Consider the following 21,522-nt stretch of genomic DNA (forward strand, 5'->3'; position numbering starts at 1 on the left):
CCTACTCAGGACCTAGCATGCCTTCCCAGGTTTCAGTCATGGGAATTGACGGAAAGCCTTACTCTCCTAATCAAACCCATCCTTTAGCCTGTGTCCTCGAGGGATGCCCCTTTTCCCACTCTTTTTTATTTATACCCTCATGCCCAGTCCCCCTTTTAGGATGAGACATTCTCCAGACTATGGGGGCCACTCTCCAACTCACTGGACCCCCACACTCAAGCCCATCATCTGCCCACCTCCTACTGCCACTCCTAACCGATGCCACGCCCTGTCTTAACTCCTTGCCCCAACCCCCTATCCCTCCTGAAGTTGTTAATCCCCTGGTATGGGATACCTCCAAGCCTGTAGTGGCCAAACATCACCCCCCAGTTAAGATACTTCTCAAAAATCCTACCCACTTTCCTTCATGTCCTCAGTTCCCCATCTTGAAGGCCCACCATCAAGTCCTGAAGCCTATCATCAGCCGCCTGCTAGCCCAGGAACTACTTATTCCCACCAGTTCCCCTTGTAACACTCCTATCTTGCTGGTCCGAAAGCTGTCTGGCGGCTACCGCAGGACCTGCGCCTTATTAATGAGGCAGTGGTACCCCTCCACCCTGTAGTCCCCAACCCATATATCCTATTATCAAACATTCTGCCATTACCTCTCATTTTACAGTTCTTGACCTCAAGGACGCCTTCTTTACCATTCCCCTTCACCCTGAGTCCTACTTTCTCTTTGCCTTCACCTGGACTGATCCTGACACCAATCTGTCACAAGAGCTTACCTGGATGATCCTGCCTCAGGGGTTCCGAGACAGCCCTCACATTTTTAGACAAGCCTTGGCAGCCAACCTTGGCTCCTGCCCCCTTCAACCCAGTCTCCTTCTCCAGTACTTAGCCAAGTACACCCTCGAGATTTCTTTCTCTGCTATGAGACAGCCAGCAGCTCCAGTCCCAGCTGTAACACCATAGTAAAGGTAAAATCCTCCCTCTACGCGCCACCAGGATATTTCTGGTGTAATGGAACCTTAACTAAAGTTATTAATGCGCTCTTTTTTCCGGCTGGAACCATGGAGGGTGTAGAAGAGAAGAAGAAGAAGGTTCCTGCTGTGCCGGAAACCCTTAAGAAAAAGCGAAGGAATTTCGCAGAGCTGAAGATCAAGCGCTTGAGAAAGAAGTTTGCCCAAAAGATGCTTCGAAAGGCAAGGCGGAAGCTTATCTATGAAAAAGCGAAGCATTATCACAAGGAATATAGGCAGATGTACAGAACTGAAATTCGAATGGCGAGGATGGCAAGGAAAGCTGGCAACTTCTATGTACCTGCAGAACCCAAACTGGCATTTGTCATCAGGATCAGAGGTATCAATGGTGTGAGCCCAAAGGTCCGAAAGGTGTTGCAGCTTCTTCGCCTTCGTCAAATCTTCAATGGAACCTTTGTGAAGCTCAACAAGGCTTCAATTAACATGCTGAGGATTGTAGAGCCATATATTGCATGGGGGTACCCAAATCTGAAGTCAGTAAATGAACTAATCTACAAACGTGGTTATGGCAAGATCAAAAAGAAGCGAATTGCTTTGACAGATAACGCTCTGATTGCTCGATCTCTTGGAAAATATGGCATCATCTGCATGGAGGATCTGATTCATGAGATCTATACTGTTGGAAAACGCTTCAAAGAAGCAAATAACTTCCTGTGGCCCTTTAAATTATCTTCCCCACGGGGCGGAATGAAGAAAAAGACCACCCATTTTGTAGAAGGTGGAGATGCAGGCAACAGGGAGGATCAGATCAACAGGCTTATTAGAAGAATGAACTAAGGTGTCTTCCATGATTATTTTTCTAAGCTGGTCAGTTAATAAACAGTATCTGCTCTCAATTGAAATGTAAAAAAAAAAAAAAAAAAGTTATTAATGCCTCCTTCCCCTTCCCTTGTGTGCCTGCCACCTTGGTCCCGCAGTTAGAGGTATACAGACAGGCCGAACTTCTATCCCTCCTTCCACCCTCCCCAATCACCAAGACAGACGAGCAGTCTTCCTCCCAATGGTCGTTGGTCTCTCTCTAGCATCCTCTCTGGTGGCAGCCGGGCTGGGTAGCGGCGCCCTAGGCTACAGCGTCACCTCAGCCACTCAACTAAAGGACAAGCTTCGCGTGGCTATCAAAGCGTTGGCCACCACCCTGGCCTCCCTCTTGCGACAAATCATGTCACTGGCACAGGTTAACGCTCTAGAACTGACAGGCCCTTGACCCGCTGACAGCAGAAAAGGGAGGTACCTGTCTGTTTGTTCAGGAGCAGTGATGCTATTACAATGAAACAGGTCTTGTAGAAGAAAATGTCAACACTCTCTATCGCCTCCAAGAGGACCTCCGCAAGAAGCAGAATGCATCAGTCTCGCCTCTTAACTGGTGGCAATCCCCCATGCTAACCTGGCTAACCCCTGTTACCACTCCCATCATCATAGTTTGTCTTGTTAATGCTAGCCCCTTTTTCCCCAGGTTTTTACAGGCCCGCATGAGAGAAATTTCCAGGGTGGTCATAAACCAGATACTACTTCACCCCTATGTCCACTCCCAACCGAGGCACCAGCCAACTGACCCTTCTCCCTCACTCTGCCCCTATTCAGCAGGAAGCAACCAGAAAGAAGCGGCGTCCTATATCATCAAAACGGTCGGAATGTAAGGCTGGTTGCCTCACCGGGAGACTGGACACACCCCCCTCTGCATTCAGCACCTGACTCTGCACCCGGTACCAGGCTCTGCACTTGGCACCTAGCTCTGCTGCATGGCTCCCCTGGAAGGCTCCGGCTGATGCAACCCTGGCCAGCTCTCGCACCGGAAAACCCGCCCAATAACCCGCCAACCAATAGTGGCCCGCCCCATCCCAATCCCGCTCTCCTGGAGCCAATCAGAGCATGCAGCTGTTGCTCCTTCCTCATAGCCATAAAAACCCCACGCCCCAGGAAGTCAGCGCAACTTCTCTGGCCCCCTTTCCCCGGAGCATAGAACCTCGCCCAGGAGCCATTAAATTTCTTTATTTCAATAACTGGCCTCAGTTGCCTCATTCAAATCTTACAAGTAGATCAAGACCATTCTGGCCAACATGGTGAAACTCCATCTCTAGTAAAAATACAAAAATTAGCTGGGTGTGCTAGCATGCGCCTATAGTCCCAGCTACTTGGGAGGCAGAGGCAGGAGAACTGCTTGAACCTGGGAGGCAGAGGTTGCAGTGAGCTGAGATCACACCACTACATGCCAGCCTGGTCAACAGAGTGAGACTCCATCTGAAAAAAACAAAATAAAAAGAAATTGAGCAGTTCCCTGGATTAAATAATTTCTCGCTGGGTATGTGTGGAGAGGCAAAGGAAGTCACAGGACTAAGATATAAAACTGGGGGATTTCCCCCTCTGGGATCCTCTTCCACTCAGTGTGGAAGCTGCTTTCCTCTCCGGGATTTCCATCTTTGGGTTCCCTTCCACAGTCTTCGTGGAAGTGTTCTCTCTCATATTTTTCTTTCTCTGCCCAAATAAATCACTTTTCTGCAATTAAAAAAAAAAAAAGATATAAAATTGGAAAGTGCGGTTTATATTTATACCACTTTCAAAAGAGAAAGCTCATACTATGTCATTTTGCTGAAATCACATACTGGAATTTGAAATGTTGAAAACTATTTGAAGAACTTTATTGAGTTAGGACAAAAAGATGGCATTCATTTTGACCGCATGAACATAAAAATTATCATTAATAGAACAGTATTTTTGCCGGTGTTTATATTGCTAGAGGGCAGAAATTCAGTAAATGTTGCTATGCAGGCTGTTTAATCATTACAAGGTATAGGCACAAAGGCTGGTGATGACTTTTGTAAATGACAAATATAAAATCGGCAGACATCATTATATTTTTATAGGATGCAATAATTGGGTTTTCAAGCCTTTGTTTAGTTTTGCTATAGCTGTGAAGCAACTATGACACAGATTTAATGCTGCTACTCATCCCGATGACAGTAGAGGTGAGAGGACTAGGGACAATTTTTTTCTTCCCACACATTTGTTTTTAGCCATCTATATTTGCCTGAGTGTCTTGATACCATGGTGATCACTTAGCAACAGCTAGATACAAATTAAGGTAATCTGTCATACCAGCCTCTGATCATCACAAGTTGGGAGGTAGGACACTAGGAAGAAAAAATATAGATGTTTAATGGCTTACAAAAAAAAACAAAACAAAAAACTTGATCTCGCTATGACCTGCTCTTGTCCATTTCTTCATCTCACTTTCATATATATCTGAAAAAAGAGACGAGAATCTGAAAAAAATTCCCAACCAACCCCAGTGTTAAAATTGATTAGATAAAAAAAAATTTAAAGCTTTCTTAAATAGGGAAAAACAATACATCTTAACCTTTCTTGAATAGGAACTAATGATCACAAAGGTACATAAAAAGTACAGTGCCATGGTCTTGGCTCACTGCAACTTCTGCCTCCCGGGTTCAAGCAATTCTCCTGTGTCAGCCTCCTGAGTAGCTGGGATGGGACTATGGGTGTGTGCCACCAGGCTGGCTAATTTTTTTTAGTAGAGATGGGGTTTCACCATGTTGGCCAAGGTGGTCTTGATCTCCTGACCTCGTGATCTGCTGGCCTTGGCCTCCCAAAGTGCTAGGACTATACAGGCATGAGCCAACGCGCTGGCCCATACAAAGTATTTTGCAAAGACATTTCAAAGGGATTTTTCCATGCTAATGGACATTCAATTTTTGTTGATGGCTGTTAGGACAAACTTACATAAAATATAAATACCTTTGGACTAGCAGGCTTGTATGACATAAGGGATTCTGCCATTTAACTTATTTATTTATTTTTGAGACAGAGTCTCGCTCTGTCACCCAGGCTGGAGTGCAATGGCATGATCTTGGCTCACTGCAACTTCTGCCTCCCAGGTTTCAAGTGATTCTCCTGCCTAAGCCTCCCAAGTAGCTGAGATTGGCACACGCCACCACGCCTGGCTAATTTTTGTATTTTTAGTAGAGACAGGGTTTCACCATGTTGGTCAGGCTGGTTTTGAACTCCTGACCTCAGGTAATCCACCCACCTAGGCCTCCCAAAGTACTGAGATTACAGGCGTGAGCCACTGCGCCTGGCAGATTCTGCCATTTTAAAAGTCAACATACCATATAGTGCCTTTCACTATCTTTATCATAATTTATATGCAAATCATATAAATCAGAGAAAGTAATCTAAAAGGAAGAATATAATATTTGGAAAGTAAATAAAAACATCTTGATTTTCAGGGCTATTGATTTTATTTGAAATACTTACCCAGAAAATGGTAAAATACAGGGTAAAGCAAACAGCTGTCCGTTGAACTGAGATGGCTGTCCGACTTGTGTGCTGGCTCAGATATGTAAATAGCGGCTTCCTGGAGGGCTGTGTTGAGGATTCTGAGGCTGAGTGCAGTGCGCCACGCCAGTAAACCTAGCACTTTCTGAGGTCAAGGGGGTACGCTTGAGCCCAGGAGTTTGAGACCAGCCTGGATGCCATAGTGAGACCACCCCCATCTCAAATAAAAATAAAAATAAAAAGAGGATTCTTGAGGGTTGGTGGGAAAAGGGCTGTGAATGATGAGTAAGTGTCTGCTAGGACTGGGAGGGAGACTAGAGGGTAAAAGACTTTTTTTTTTCCCCATGAGGTGCTGAAGGAAAGGACTTGTTAAGTGAAATGGGAGTGGATGAATAGGAAGGAGGGTGAGCCCAAAGTACCCGAATATACTTCAAATTTATTGTGTCTTACATTTGATATTAAAATGAATGTGAATCTTAGTTCAACTCCACAATATATGTTTGGAATGCCATAAAAGTTTTGAAAAATCATTTGTAGTTAAAGTACCTACTTTTTTTTCTTTTTTATAAAGATGGGGTTTCACCATGATGGCCAGGCTTAACTCCTGACCTCAGGTGATCCACCCACCTCAGCCTCCCAAAGTGCTAGAATTATAGGCGTGAGCTACCACGCCTGGCTAAAGTACCTACTTTTAACTTTGTGGAAGAAAAATGTCACTAGACAATGTGCATGGTCCTTTTGTGGCTTCCACAGCACCTAGCAGGCTGCTGCATATCCTTAGGGTCTCTAGACCCCATTTAGTGAAACCCACACCTAGGAAATCATAGAAACAAAAATGTTTAAATATGTATATGATAATGTAAGTTTCATGGAAGTAACTTTGTTGTTGTTGTTGTCGAGACAGAGTCTTGCTATCACCCAGGCTGGAGTGCAGTGGTGCGATCCTGGCTCACTGCAGCCTCTGCCTCACGGGTTCAAGGAATTCTGCCTCAGCCTCCTGAGTAGTTGGGACTACAGGCGTGTGCCACAACACGCGGCTAATTTTTGTATTTTTAGTAGATATGGGTTTTCATTATGTTGGCTAGGCTGGTCTCAAACTCCTGACCTTAGGTGATCCGCCTGCCTCAGCCTCCCAAAGTGCTGAGATTTCAGGTGTGAGCCACTGTTCTTGGCTCAGAGAAGTAACCTGATCGACAATGGCAGAGCTGGGATTTGAAGACTGCAACTCTCACCCTTTTGGTTTTGGTTTTAGAAACGGGTCTCATCATGTTGCCCAGGCAGATCTCAAACTGCCTCAAGTGATCCTCCCACCTTGGCCCCACAAAGTGTTGGGATCACAGGCATGAGTCACCATACCTGGCCAGAGCCTAATTTCTTAACAAAGACTATATTCCTCCAAAGTCCAGTACCAGGGTTCCTTGAGATTCAGGGTTTGGTATTAATGATCTGAAAAAGGACTTTGTGGCCACCGAGGACCAACACAGTTTCTGTTTGGGGTGATGAAAACATTTTACAAATAGATAGTGATGGTTGCACAACAGTGTGAATGTAGCTAATGCCACTGAACTGTATACTTAAAATAACAAAAATGGCATAATTTATGCTATCTGTATGTTATCACAATACAAAAAAGTAAAAAAGAGAAAGAAAGTAATGATGCGTTGAGAGTCCCTGAGCCTACTCTGGCTTGAGAGGCTGCCTGGACCAAAAAAAAAAAAAGATGGATCATGGAAGATTAGATTAATTGTTAAGGTAACAATTATCCAAACTCCTGACCTCAAGCTAACCTCCCACCTCAGCCTCGCAAAGTGCTGGGATTACAGGCGTGAGCCACCATGCCCAGCCTCCGAAATATTGTCTTTTTTTTTTTTAATGATAAAGGTTTGAAATTGAGGGCACATTTTGTTAATAGTTTCCATTATTAATTATGCTTTATTAATAATAAAGCACTCTAACAAGGTAATCATTTACCTTTCTTTTTCCCATCTTCAATCCTGATTCCTTCTCATATTAACCGTTTTATTCTTTCAGAATGGGTCCTGGCTTTCCATTAGGGAGATGACAGACTTGCTACAGCAAGTGCAGGGTGGAGTGCAGGGCTGCCGCTAGGCACACAAATTCCAGTGAGGACATCAGCTGCGAACTTTTAAGAAGCCATTTCAGTAAAGCAGCATAGCAACAGGCTTGATGCATTTGTTCAGCAAGTATTCTTTGAGTACTTAAAGTGTGGTGCTGATCCAGATAATGGGGACCTGCCAGTGAATGACCAATTGTAAGAGGTAAGGAGTTAGCAGACTGTAAGAAGGTTTGCTGGTAAAGCTGGAGGAAAATTTGGAGGTGGAAGGATAAACAGGGTGAAGTAAGAAGTTTTATTTTAGGTACAAGGAGAACTGAACACATTCACAGCCAGCAGAGGAGACACTGAAGATTCAAGAATAGAGACATGGAGACATGAAGCAACAGGCTTGAAATCTTTGAAAAAAAAAAAGAAAGTCATTTTTTTTTCTTAAGGAAAAGCCAAGGGCTGAGTGCAGTGGTTCATGTCTGTAATCCCAGCACTTTCCGAGGCTGAGGCAGGCGGATTGTGAGGTCAGGAGTTCAAGACCAGCCTCACCAACACGGTGAAACCCCGTTTCTACTGAAATACAAAAATTACTGGGTGTGGTGGTGTGCACCTAAGATCCCAGCTACTCAGGAGGCTAAGGCAGGAGAATCACTTGAACCCGGGAGGCAGAGGTTGCAGTGAGCTGAGATCGCGCCACCCTGGATGACACGATGAGACTCTGTCTCAAAAGAGAGAGAGAGTGAAAGAGAGAAAGAGGAACTACTTGGAAACCTCCACATGGGAGGTGGGGTGGGAGGACAAGCCAGTCAGTCAGAGGTGGTTTTCTCTGCCAGCATCTGCATCTGTAAATGGGGGAATAATACCCATCCCCAAGAGTGTCATGGGGGTTAAAATAAGTGAGTGTAGTTAGGGCCCCTAGCAGAGTGCCTGGGGCAAGGAAGTCTGCACTAATGCAGCCTTTAATATATATATTATTTTGAGACAGTTTCGCTTGTTGCCCAGGCTGGAGTGCAATGGCGCAATCTTGGCTCATTGCAACCTCCGCCTACTGGGTTCAAGCGATTCTCCTGCCTCAGCCCTGTAAGTAGCTGGGACTACAGGCACCTGCCACCATGCCTGGCTAATTTTGTATTTTTAGTAGAGACAGGGTTTCTCCATGTTGTTCCAGGTGGTCTCGAACTCCTGACCTCAGGTGATCCACCTGTCTTGGCCTCACAAAGTGCTAGGATTCCAGGCGTGAGCCACTGCGCCTGGCCAAGTATACTTAACCAAGAAGAAATGGAAGGGAGGAGAGTGCAAGTGAGTTCATGGATCTGGAGTGAGTAGTGAGTGAGGTTTGCAGGAGCCAACTGGAATTTGGGGGTACTAGACAGAGGAAAGCAGGACAACAGCTAATGAATGAATTCTTCCCTCTAGCAGGAAACTGGGGATGGGGAGAGCTAGAGAGGGGGCCGAGGAGATATTCTAGAGCCATCAACTATACTTACTACCTCAATTTGCCACACCCAGGCATCAGCAGGCTGAGAGGAATGTCTCAGTGTCCCAAAATTCTCCTTAGAGATTGTCTGAAACTATAAGAACTTCATAGGTGCTAATACATAAATATCCCTGAAGAAGGGGCAGGGAGAAAGGCTATCAGTCTTTCATTTTGGAGTGAACTAGCCAACTTGTTAGGTTCTGTAAAAGCTGGCCAGGATGCTGAGGAAGTGAGAATTCTAAGTGGGGCCTGAGGAAGGAGGCCAGGCATCCCTGTGGGCAAGGCAGAGCTCTGTCACTCAACAGGGAGGGTGGGGCTACTGGTCAGAGGGATCTCAGGTAGTCAGGATGGCAAGGTATGGGAGATGGGATAAAGGACACGAGAGCAGCTGGAAAGATGACAGGGAGGTAGGAAAGGTCCCAAAGAAAGCAGCAAGGCAGGTGTTGAGACAGAAAAGTCTCAGGGTTACATGTCGCATAAAAGAGAGGTAGAGTCCTTTAGGTCATACAGAGGCAGCTTGGCAGGAAGCTTGCGTTAAGCTTTCTGGATTCCTTCAGGGCCTCTCTTTGGGCTTCACATTCCCTCCTTCCTGAACCTCAAGTAGCATCTTTGCTATTTAGATAGGCAGGAATAGCAAACTTCCAGAAAATAAAACAAACCGGAAAGGATTTCATGATTATCTTATTTAATCTCTTTTTTTTCCACACTTGACTTTTGGGTCAACTTTTGAATCTCATTTTACAGATGAGAAATTGAGGCTCAGAGGGAAGTGACTTGCGCAAGGTCATACAGCAAACCAGATGCTAACACAGAATTAGAGGCGCCCTAGGATCCTGCCTGGTGCCCTGCAGTGCCCGACCATCTGCTTAGTAAAACCCACAGTTTGCTGGAGTTCCTGCACATCCAACCAGCACATGGGAAGGCAAAGCATGACGCTTCTTTGTGGAAGTTAATGATTAAAACTTAGTCTGATCTAAAGCATCTTACCCATGGTTACTAATTAAGCCAATTTCAGTGAGAAAAGGCATTTCAAACAGAAGTGTTCTCTTAAGCTAAGTCTATAGGCCTTAAATTGTAATGGCATAAACTGTACAATTACAGTATTTTGAGTACACTTAAAATATTTTATAATACAATACCTTAACCTCTGTAGCTTTACATTTTCTCTTCATTGCATGCCACATGTTGGGCCCTGATAAAATGGTTTTGTAACTTTTAGGGTAGGAATTTTACTAAAATAACTTCATTTAGTGTTTGAGTGAACTAGGTAATAAAATCTGTTTGCTGTGTCCGCTGTCTCCAGATAGGGCTGTAATTACACCACATGAGGAAGAAAGGTAGCTGAGTTTCAATCTAGATCATTTATGTAAACTCAGCCTTCTTGTCAACGGTGTTCTCATATTGCATGAGTGCAAACCTCAAAAATCATCTCCTAGGAACCACACAGAGACAGTGTCCAATTGCAGGCCTGTCAGATTGCTTATATTCTTTCTGTAATTGTATGTCTGTGGTTCAAGACCAAAATCTGACATTCTGAGGTTAAAAGAACACTCTCACCAATGAATTTTCTAGTACAAAAATTCTATTTCTGAAACTCGTAAAAATTAAAGTATTCCTTAAATTGAGGTATTATACAAATGAATACATTTCACTTGAAAAAAAGCTCCTTTTTCCTTAAAAAATTTTTTTTGGTTCTTGAAATATGTTAAAAAAAACCGGATCTTCAAGAAAGAAAAACAGACAATTCCTAATATAAGCAATTTAACATTTGATAACATTTTAATCTCCTACTTCAAGTATTTGGCAACTTTTCAGCAATTTCTCCAAAATGATACTATAAAAACCATAAAGCACAACATATATTCATATTGCATTATAAATCCAGAAACATGGGCTGGGCGAAGTGGCTCAAGCCTGTAATCCCAGCACTTTGGGAGGCCGAGGTGGGTAGATCACCTGAGGTCAAGAGTTCGAGACCAGCCTGGCCAACATGGTGAAAACCCATCGCTACTAAAAATACAAAAATTAGCCCGGCGTGGTGGCAGGTGCCTGTAATTCCAGCTAATCGGGAGGCTGAGGCAGGAGAATTGCTTGAACCCAGGAGGCGGACGTTGCAGTGAGCCAAGACTGCAACCAGCCTGGGCAATAAGAGTGAAACTCCGTCTCAAAAAAAAGAAAAAAAAATCCGGAGACATAATTTCGAGGCAACAAATAAAACGTATTTTTCTTAATCCATTCAACTACTCTCCATTATGGGAAATTGGTCACTAGTTTTTGATTTGACAGTCCTTCCTGGATGGTATTGAGAGCGTTTCTCTTGACACCTGCAGCTTCCAGCTTGCTTTGTCCTCTCTAGAAGGAAAACCGCAGGCCACCGCCCTGGCGCCATCCCTGGCTCGGTCCAATCAATAAGGACTTATTTCCTGTCCATTTGCTGAGGTCACAGGAGCGAATCTCATTAATTATTTCTGCGACTGCAGCCTCAAGTGTGCTTCTGGCGTGACAAGCGAAAACTGCTTGACCTTTTTTTCTTCTAATTTTGTTTGTAGCAGTTCCAAAAAAAAAAAAAAAAGCAGTACTCATTTAGCAATGTGATAAAAGGAAGGAAAAATGCATATGTTTTAAAAGTCATTAACGCATCATGAAAGCCTTCCCAATCACCTCATTCCCTAGGATTTTTAGCTAACAATAGCGTCTTTTTAATTTGATGTCATGAAAACCTGGTCACAGCAAACACAATGTTTTCTAAAGCAGATCTGGCCTCCGAGGGAGGAAAGCTCTCCAGGGCCTCCAGTGCCTTGTTTCCATGGTAACGACACAGGTCAATAGCTGAAGTCACACCTTTGCCAGCTTTGATTCTTTCTCGCAACTGTTAAGAAACAAATCACGATAAAGTCAGTTTTTAAGGTACACAGTAAGCACCACAATTAAACTGGGGAGGGGAGATGGAAAACAAAGAGAGGGAGAAACAGAATGAGTATTTCTGCTACATGATTTTCTGGAAAAGAGGACATCATTTCCCAGTGATCTTGAGGCACTCATTCCCTAAGGCTGTTTGGTGTCTGTGCTCCAGAGAAGCACAATAGGCTCCAATCAGCCTAATTACACCTCTTCCTGACTCCTACCCCTCAATATCTTGAAATGTGCCATGCTGGGGGATGGCAGTAATGAAGGCGGAGGACATTTACATCTCTGGCATTTTGAATTCAGCGGCCTGATTTCCTTCTTCTTCTTTTTTTTGAGACAGAGTTTCGCTCTTGTTACCCAGGCTGGAGTGCAATGGTGCGATCTTGGCTCACTGCAACCTCTGCCTCCTGGGTTCAAGCAATTCTCCTGCCTCAGGCTCCTAAGTATCTGGGACCACAGGCACCTGTCACCACACCCACCTAATTTTTATAGTTTTAGTAGAGACAGGGTTTTGCCATGTTGGCCAGGCTGCTCTCGAACTCCTGACCTCAAGTGATCCGCCTGCCGTGGCCTCCCCAAATGCTGGGATTACAGACATGAGCCACCGCGCCTGGCCAGCAGCCTGATATTCTGATGTGAGAAAGGCTTCACTAACATCTTAGTTAATAACCTTTTTTTAAAACACCACATGTTGCCACAATAGTCCATATGAAAATTCAAGAAAGACACATAGTATTAGATTTGAATGCTACTTTTTTTTTTTTGAGACAAAGTCTCACTCTGTCACCTAGGCTGGAGTGCAGTGGTATGATCTTGTCTCACTGCAACCTAAGCCACCCGGATTCAAGCGATTCTCCTTCCTCAGCCTCCTGAGTAGCTGGGATTACAGGCACCCACCACCACACCTGGCCAATTTTTGTATTTTTGGTAGAGAAGGGGTTTTGCCATGTTGGCCAGGCTAGCCTTGAACTCATGACCTCAGGCAATTCCCCTGCCTCAGCCTCCCAAAGTGCTAGGATTACAGGCAAGAGCCACTGTGCTCAGCCTGCATGCTACATTTTTGTTTTTGAGACGGAGTCTTGCACTGTTACCCAGGCCGTAGTGCAATGGTGCAATCTTGACTCGCTGCAACCTCCACCTCCTGGGTTCAAGCAATTCTCCTGCCTCAGCCTCCCGAGTAGCTGCAACTACAGGCATGTGCCACCACGCCCAGCTAATTTTTTTGTATTTTTAGTAGAGATGGGGTTTCAGCATGTTGGCCAGGATGGTCTTGATCTTCTGACCTCGTGATCTGCCCACCTGAGCCTCCCAAAGTGCTGGGATTACAGGCATGAGCCACCACATCTGACTCTGAATGCTACATTTTTAAAACTCAAAAGACTTTGTTGAGCTGGATAGAATGAACTAAAACTCTTTGCAAAGAATGTCAGCTGGGCACAGTGGCTCTTGCCTATAATTACAGCACTTGGGAGGCTAAGACAGGAGGACTGCTTTAGCCTAGGAGGTCTAGACCAGATGGAGTGAGACCCCATCTCTACAACAAATAAAAAAAATTAGCCAAGTATGGTAGTGTACCACTACAGCCTAAGCAATGGTGTAAAGACCTTGCCTCAAAAAAAAAAAAAAAAAAAGGTAGATGTGGTGGTTCATGCCTATAACTGCAGCACTTTGGGAGGCCGAAGTGGGTGGATCACCTGAGGTTTGGGAGTCTGAGACCAGCCTGGCCAACACAGTGAAACCCCGTCTCCACAAAAAATACAAAATTAGCCAGGTATGGTGGCGCATGCCTGTAATCCCAGCTACTTGGGAGGCTCAGGTGGGAGAACTGCTTGAACCTGGGAGGCAGAGGTTGTGGTGAGCCAAGATTGCGCCATTGCACTCTGTACAACACTGCATTGTCTGGACAACAAGAGTGAAACTCCATCTCAAAAAAAAAAAGAATAAACAGGCTGGGCGTGGTGGCTCACGCCTGTAATCCCAGCACTTTGGGAGGCCTAGGCGGGTGGATCATGAGGTCAAGAGATAGAGACCATCCTGGTCAACATGGTGAAACCCCGTCTCTACCAAAAATACAAAAAATTAGCTGGGCATGGTGGCTCACGCCTGTAATCCCAACTACTCGGGAGGCTGAGGCAGGAGAATTGCCTGAACCAAGGAGGTGGAGGTTGCGGTGAGCCGAGATTGGGCCATTGCACTCCAGCCTGGGTAACAAGAGCGAAACTCCGTTTAAAAAATAAATTAAAAAAAAAAAATTGCTGACAAATGAAAATGACTTTCAATCCTCTTTGATGATGAGAAAGGACCAATATAATGGTTACACACTTTAGAGCTGAAAAAGACACATATAATTTTTTGATCTGCTCCCTTTCTGTTGCTCGATTGCCATCTTCTCTTTCTTAGTGAATGCCTCAAACGTCCTTCTAATTCTCTAAGTCAGAAACTTGGAGGTCTTCATTCCCCACATCTGGTCAGACACTGGGGCAGTCCCAGTGTTGCTCATTCACCGCCAGAGACTGGGTGCAGCCAGGTGACAAGTTCTGGTCTATAAGTTGTGAATGAGGCATGACACTTGGGGCTGCAGCATTAAACTGTCCTGTGAGTCCCTCTTGCACAGCTACCAGCCCACCCTGGAGATGTTCCTTGGCCTGGATCTCTGAGTGACTGTAATGAGCATCACAGTGCCTCGCCCACCTGAGGCAGACATGTAGAGTAGGAAAGAAACCCAACTTTGTTGTTTTAAACCACTGAGGTTGTGAGACTATCTGTGGCCATTTTGACATACAGTCAATGAATCCTAGTCATTCTCTCTCTTCAGAGCTCTCAATTTTATCCTCTACTCTTCATTCCCATTGCTACTACATTAGTTCCGGCCATCATCATCCCTCGCCTCAGTTACTTTTTGCAGTCACTACCTAAAGAACCTTCCCACCACCAGTTCTGCATCCCTGGACTCCAGCTACTATGCTGCTGAGGAGATCTTAATAAAACACAAAGACAATCTTGCTTAAAACCCTTCTAATAGCCTTAAAAGAAAAGTCCAAGCTCTTTCATGAGGCATTTAAGTCCCTTCACAAGCTAGCTCTTGCTTGGCTTCACTTTTCCCACCTTTTCCTCCTTTATTTATTTATGTTTGTTTTGAGACAGGCTGGAGTGAAGCGGGGTGATTTCAGCTCACTGCAACTTCAAGTTCCCCAGCTCAAGTTACCGTTCCACTTCAGCCTCCTGGGTAGCTGGGATGACAGGCAACCTGCTTCATGCTTGTTTTTTTTTTTTTTGAGATGGAGTGTTGCTCTGTCACCCAGGCTGGAGTGCAATGGTGTGATCTCGGCTCACTGCAACCTCCACCTCCCAGGTTCAAACAATTCTCCTGCCTCATCCTCCCAAGTAGCTGCGATTATAGGTGTGTGCTACCATGCCACCTGGTTAATTTTTTGCATTTTTAATAGAGACTGGGTTTCACCATGTTGACCAGGTTGGTCTCAAACTCCTGACTTCAGGTGATCCATCTTCCTTGGCCTCCCAAAGTGCAGGGGTTACAGAAATGAGCCACCATACTGGTGCCATACTTGGTTAACTTCTTTCTTATTATTTATTTTTATTATTTTTATTTTTTCTGCTTGGTTAACTTTTAAAATTTTTTGGGCCAGGCATGGTGGCTCACGCCTGCAATCCCAGCACATTGGGAGGCTGAGGCAGGCAGATCATGAGGTCAAGAGATTAAGACCATCCTGGCCAACATGGTGAAACCCCATCTCTACTAAAAAGTACAAAAATTAGCTGGGCGTGGTGGTGTGCACCTGTAGTCCCAGCTACTCGGGAGGCAGAGGAAGGAGAATTGCTTGAACCTGGGAGGCAGAGGTTGTAGTGAGCCGAGATCCCACCACTGTACTCCAGCCTTGTGCCTGGTGACAGAGCGAGACTCTGTCTCAAAAATTTTTTTTTTTTTTTGTAGAGACGACCTTTCGCTATATTGCCCAAGCTAATCTCAAACTCCTGAGCTCAAGAGATCCTCCTGCCTCAGCCTCCCAAACTTTCTCTCCTTTAATCATAGGGGAACCAACTGTAGTTCTCAGAGGTAACCTGACCTACCATCTCCCCCTGGGGCTGTCCTCCCCCAACAAGCTCCCCAAATTTCACCTGGGTAGAATGCACTCAGTTAGGATGATGGCCCTAAGGAGCTAGGTGCCCCTCTTCCTCTGGGCACCTGGAGTATCCTGTGCACATCTGGAGTAGTGTATTGTGTTTTAGTATGTGTGTGTATTTTTTTTTTTTTTTAACAGAATCTCGCTCTGACACCTAGGCAGGAGTGCAGTGGTGCAATCTCAGCTCACTGCAAACTCTGCCTCCTGGGTTCAAGCGATTCTCCTGCCTCAGCCTCCTGAGGAGCTGGGACTACAGATAGGCACCACCATGCCCGGCTAATTTGTTTGTATTTTTAGAAGAGATGGTATTTCACCATCTTGGTCAGGCTGGTCTTGAACTCCTGACTTCGTGATCCGCCTGCCTCGGCCTCCCAAAGTGCTGGGATTATAGGCGTGAGTCAACGCACCTGGCTTGGTGTTGTATTTGAATTCTCTATTCACTTATCTATGGCTTTATGAGACTTCAAACTCCTTACTGCATAACACATGAAACATGAATAAATAAGCTGATTTATTCCTCTAATTATATAGTTAAGAGAACAGAGGTCCAGAGAAACTCAGTAACTCAAGATCATAGATGGAGGCAGGCAGAGTAGAGATCAGAGGCCATGTTTTCTAATGCCTTGTCCAGTGGCACTTAATACTAAACTCCATCAGATTCCCAGTACTCCACAGGTACTTCCGCACTGCATGTAACCTTTGGGAACCGTTCTAGCCTAGGTTTCCTTGGTCTCTTGCCAATCATTGAATGCACAAAGGCACTAAAATGGTGCTAGGTATCAGAGGCAGCCAGATTCAAACTCCCATTTTAGCTTTATAATCTTATGGAAACCATTTAACTGTTTTCTTTTTTTTTTCCTTTCTTTTTTTTCTTGAGATAACGATTCACTTTTGCAGCCAGGCTGCAGAGCAATGCTTCGATCTCAACTCACTGCAAGTTCCACCTCCCAGGTTCAAGCAATTCTCCTGTCAGCCTCCCCAGTAGCTGGGATTACAGGAGCCCGCTGCCACACCCAGCTAATTTTTATATTTTTAGTAAAGCCGGAGTTTCACCACATTGGCCAGGCTGGTCTCGAACTCCTGACCTCAGGTGATCCATCCCCTTGGCCTCCCAAAGTGCTGGGATCACAGGCGTGAGCCACTGCGCCCGGCCTTAACTGTTTTCAGTTCTAAATGGGGATGATAGGCCTGTAATCCCAGCACCTTGGGAGGCCAAGGTAGACAGATCAACGAGGTCAGGAGACCAAGACCATCCTAGTTAACATGGTAAAACCCTGTTTCTACTAAAAATACAAAAAATTAGCTGGGCGTGGTAGCATGTGCCTGTAATCCCAGCTACTTGGCTGAGGTAGGAGAATCACTTGAACCTTGGAGGTGGAAGTTGCAGCGAGCCAAGATCATGCCACTGCACTCCAGCCTGGGCAACAGAAACGAGATTTCATCTCAAAGGAAAAAAAAGGAAAAAAAATGGGGATAATATAAGTCCCTTGTAGGACTTTTGGGGGAGACTACATAAGACAGCACAGAGTGCTTGATAGTGCCTAAATCACAATAGATGCTCAGATGACTTAATTTCCCCATACTAAGCCCTTAGCCATTACCAAGAAAGCCATCCTACCCACCACAATCAAGTCTATTTTGGCTTGATATACAATAACCTCAAAGCTAGTTGGACTTGGATAGAGCAGTCTTAAGAGAAAAAAGGAAGAAAGAAAAGAAATGAAAAGAAAGAGAGAGAGAAAGGAAGAAAGAAAACAATTTTTTCATTTTCTTCTCCAAATCTAAATTAGGGAGGTCAACATTCTTCTCCTATTCTAGACTTCTAGGTTGGTACCTGTAGGCATATTAATGTCTGCATGACTAGATTAGATGTTTAATTTATGAGTATTAATTGAGTGTTTACTATATGTAAAGAGTAGAATAAGCCTTCTTTGCTTTGTGGATCAAGAGTTAATTAAGGGATGGCCAGGTGTGAGGGCTAACTCCTGTAATCCCAGCACTTTGGGATGCCTAGGAGGGTCGATCACTTGACGTCAAGAGCTTGAGACCAGCCTGGCCAATTTGGTAAAACCCCATCTCTACTAAAAATACAAAAATTAGCCAGGCGTGGTGGCGCGCACCTGTAGTCCCAGCTATTTGGGAGGCTGAAGCAGAAGAATCACTTGAACCCAGGAAGTAGAAGTTGCAGTGAGCCGAGATTGCGCCATCGCACTTTAGCCTGGGTGTCACAGTGAGACTCTGTCTCAAAAAAAAAAAAAAAAAAAAACAAAACCAAAGAAGAGTTAGTTAAGGGTAAACTGTGAAAAGCAGCAAAACCAGGGCACAAATATAGGGCTATAGCTATTGAAAGAAATGAGAGATCAACTTTAACTGAAAGAGATTCTAGAAGGCCTTGCTCTGTCATCCAGACCCGAGTGCAGGGGTGTGATCATGGCTCACTGCAGCTTCTACCTCCTATGTAAAACCAATCCTCCCTTCTCAGCCCCCAAGGTCCCCGGACTCCAGGGACCTGCCACCACACCCAGCTAATTAAAATTTTTTTTTTGTAGAGACAGGGTCTCAATACATTGCCCAGGCTGGTTTTAAACTCCTAGTCTCAAGTGATCCTCCTGCCTCTCGTCTCCCCAAGTGGGATTATAGGCTTGTGACACCTTGGCCAGTCGATGTCTTGTAAATGCTGATAAATAGATATGGGCTTGGGAGTAGCAAGGAAATTGTGGGCAAAGAAAACTACTTGAGTAAAGGCACAAAGGGGGCCAAAGTGTGCAGAGTGCCCAGTGAATGAAAACAGATCAGTATGAAACAATACAGTTCTGTTGGGGCATAACCACGTCCATTCATATGCGCATTGTCCTTGGCTGCTTGCTATAAAGGCAAAGCTGCAGAGTTGCCAGAGAGGCTGTATGGCCCGCAAAGCATAAAATATTTAGTTTGGCCTTTACAGAAAGTCTGTTGACTCCAGGACTAGTGCTATGAATGACCATAGATTGTCGACCTAGATGCAACAATTGTTAATATTTTGTCATTTTTCTTCTATCTATATGTGTGTCTGTGTGTGTTTTCTGATCCATTTAAAAGTAAACCACAGGTAGTGGTATGCTAGTAAATTAGCTCTCTTGGGGGTCTGGGGGGCAGGCAAAGTCTGCATTTGCAGATTTTTGTGTTATAAATACTTCCATTATGGCTGATTTCAAGCTGCCAAGCATGGTGGGATCACACAATTCTTGAAGATTTAATAACAGGCTGTGAGTTGTTAAGATGTGGTTTCAGCACATCACTGGCTGCAGAATGCCTCACCCTTGTTTTGACATGCATCTCTTAAGAACATTCTCCTAGGCCAGGCGCAGTGGCTCATGCCTGTAATCCTAGCACTTTGGGAGGCCAAGGTGGGTGGATCACCTGAGGTCAGGAGTTCAAGACCAGTCTGGCCATCATGGTGAAACCCTACCTTAAAAAAAAAAAAAAAAAAAAAAAAGAAAGAACATTCTCCTGCATAATCACAATACCATTATCACAGCTAGGAAAGCTAACAAGAAAAACTAATTAGAGAACTCCAGGCTGGGTACAGTGGCTCACGCCTGTAGAGTGGATCACTTGAGGCCAGGAGTTCGAGGCCAGCCTGGCCAAGATGGTGAAACCCCATCTCTACTAAAATCACAAAAATTAGTCAGGTGTGATGGTGTGTACCTGCAATCCTAGCTGCTACTCAGGTGGCTGAGGCAGGAGAATAGCTTAAACGCAAGACGTGGAAGTTGCAGGAAGCCAAGATCGTACCACTGTACTCCAGCCTGGGTGTCAGAGTGAGTGAGACTGTCTCAAAAAAAAAAAAAAAAGAGAGATAATTCTCTTTTTGTTTATTCCTCAAGTTACCAATTTTTTAAAAATTACAGTTTTTCTTTTGTTGAGAATTCCCTATTTTTTTTTTTTTGAGACAGAGTCTCACTCTGCTGCCCAGACTGGAGTGCGTGGTGAATCTCAGCTCACTGCACCTCTGCCTCCTGGGTTCAAGCAATTCTCCTGCCTCAGCCTCCCAAGTAGCTGGGATTATAGGTGTGTGCCACAAAACTAGGCTAATTTTTATATTTTTAGTAGAGTTGGGTTTCACCATGTTGGCCAGGCTGGTCTCAAACTCCTGACCTCAACAGATCTGTCTACCTCGGCCTCCCAAGTGCTGGGATTACAGGGATGACTCACTGTGCTGCCTCTAATAATTCATTAATATTATCTAATATTTAGTCCAGGTGTAAATTTCTCCAACTGGTTCCAAAATGACTTTTTTCACCATGTTTTTAAACTATGATAAATCCCCGCTCATAAGTCCCATTTGTTTGCTGACTTTAATCTTTTTTCCGCTATGACAGTGTCCTTTTGAAAGACCAGCCTGCACTGCAGAATGCTTCACATTCTACATTCCCCTGACTGTTTCATTTAGTTTGTTCCTCTATGAACTTTATTCAGCCAGGCTCAACTGAGTATCTGATGGCAGCTAATAGGGTATTTAATGCTATGATGAAGGGGTAATTCAGATTAGGGCAAAAGAGCAACCAGGAGGACATCACTGAAAGTTACATAGTCCTAGAAGATTTAATTTCTCCTACCAAATAACTGTTTTATTCTAGTCAATACTCATCTCCAGAGTTGGGCTCACAGAGCTTTGCATACAAAGGAACCTGATAGCTTCCATGTGTAAAATGTCCACCAGTAATGATTTACCAGTAATCTAATCCTTCATGAAAGGTATTATTCCTCACTGACATCCGTAAATATTCCTGCTAGCTAAACATAAACTATTGACTCAAAGGAAATCCTTTAGTTATAACTAATAATAAACCATAAATAAAACTCATTTTTACTGTAAACTAGAATAGGCAATAGGTCTATCTTGATAAGAAAGATCTTATTCTTTTTTTTTTTTTTGAGACAAAATCTTGCTCTGTCACCCAGGCTGAAGCACAGTGGCTCTATCTTGGCTCATTGCAACCTCCGCCTCCCAGGTTCCAACAATTCTCCTGCCTCAGCCTCCTGGGTAGCTGTGATTACAGGTGCATGCCACCATGTCCGGCTAATTTTGTATTTTTAGTAGAGATGAGGTTTTGCCACGTTGGCCAGGCTTGTCTTTAATTCTTAACCTCAGGTGATCCACCCGCCTTGGCCTCCCAAAGTGCTGGGATTACAGGTGTGAGCCACTGCGCCTAGCTGATCTTATTCTTTTTAAATAAATGTGACAAAAGATACAGTAAGCTGGGGTTCCTAAACTTGCCTGGCTGTAAGACTCGTGTGGGGAACCTTAAAAAGCAGATGCCTGAGCCCCTAGCTCTGGAGATAGATTCTATGAGGACTGAAAAAATGCTTCTTAGGTCATTCCAGTGATTACAGATTTGGGAGGACTTTGTCACAGGGGCATGCATTTTGAGTCACTGTATTTTAAGGCAGTTGTGCTGGGTTGATACTTTTTTTTCCCCCTTAGACAGCCTCACTCTGACACCCATGCTGAAGTGTAGTGGCACAATCTCAGCTCACTGCAACCTCTGGCTTCTGGGTTCAAGCGATTCTCTTGCCTCAGTCTCCCATGTAGCTGGGATTACAGGCATGTACCAGTATGCCTGGCTAATTTTTAGT

The 21,522-nt window shown here is 44.5% G+C and overlaps 2 protein-coding genes across 18 annotated transcripts in view; one reads left to right on the plus strand and one right to left on the minus strand.

The window, feature by feature from the left end:
* Positions 1–1,034: 1,034 nt before the first annotated feature.
* Positions 1,035–1,891, plus strand: LOC100390238 (large ribosomal subunit protein uL30). The gene has a single exon (XM_003732717.6). The coding sequence runs from the start codon at positions 1,053–1,055 to the stop codon at positions 1,797–1,799; it is 747 nt and encodes a 248-aa protein (XP_003732765.1). The 5' UTR covers positions 1,035–1,052; the 3' UTR covers positions 1,800–1,891.
* A 7,631-nt stretch (positions 1,892–9,522) lies between these two features.
* Positions 9,523–21,522, minus strand: part of PDSS2 (decaprenyl diphosphate synthase subunit 2) — a 294,704-nt gene continuing 282,704 nt past the window's right edge. For 11 of the 17 annotated variants that reach the window (XM_078369897.1, XM_054254313.2, XM_035296440.3 and 8 more), the window contains one exon: positions 9,523–11,723. In XM_078369897.1, the coding sequence (XP_078226023.1) occupies positions 11,565–11,723 (159 nt within the window). In that variant the 3' untranslated portion in view covers positions 9,523–11,564. The remainder of the gene's footprint in view (positions 11,724–21,522) is intronic. The other 6 variants (XR_008480779.2, XR_013534460.1, XR_008480780.2 and 3 more) reach the window with 5 other exon arrangements.

This window comes from Callithrix jacchus, chromosome 4, assembly GCF_049354715.1.
Source record: "Callithrix jacchus isolate 240 chromosome 4, calJac240_pri, whole genome shotgun sequence".
Taxonomy (NCBI): Eukaryota; Metazoa; Chordata; class Mammalia; order Primates; family Cebidae; genus Callithrix; species Callithrix jacchus.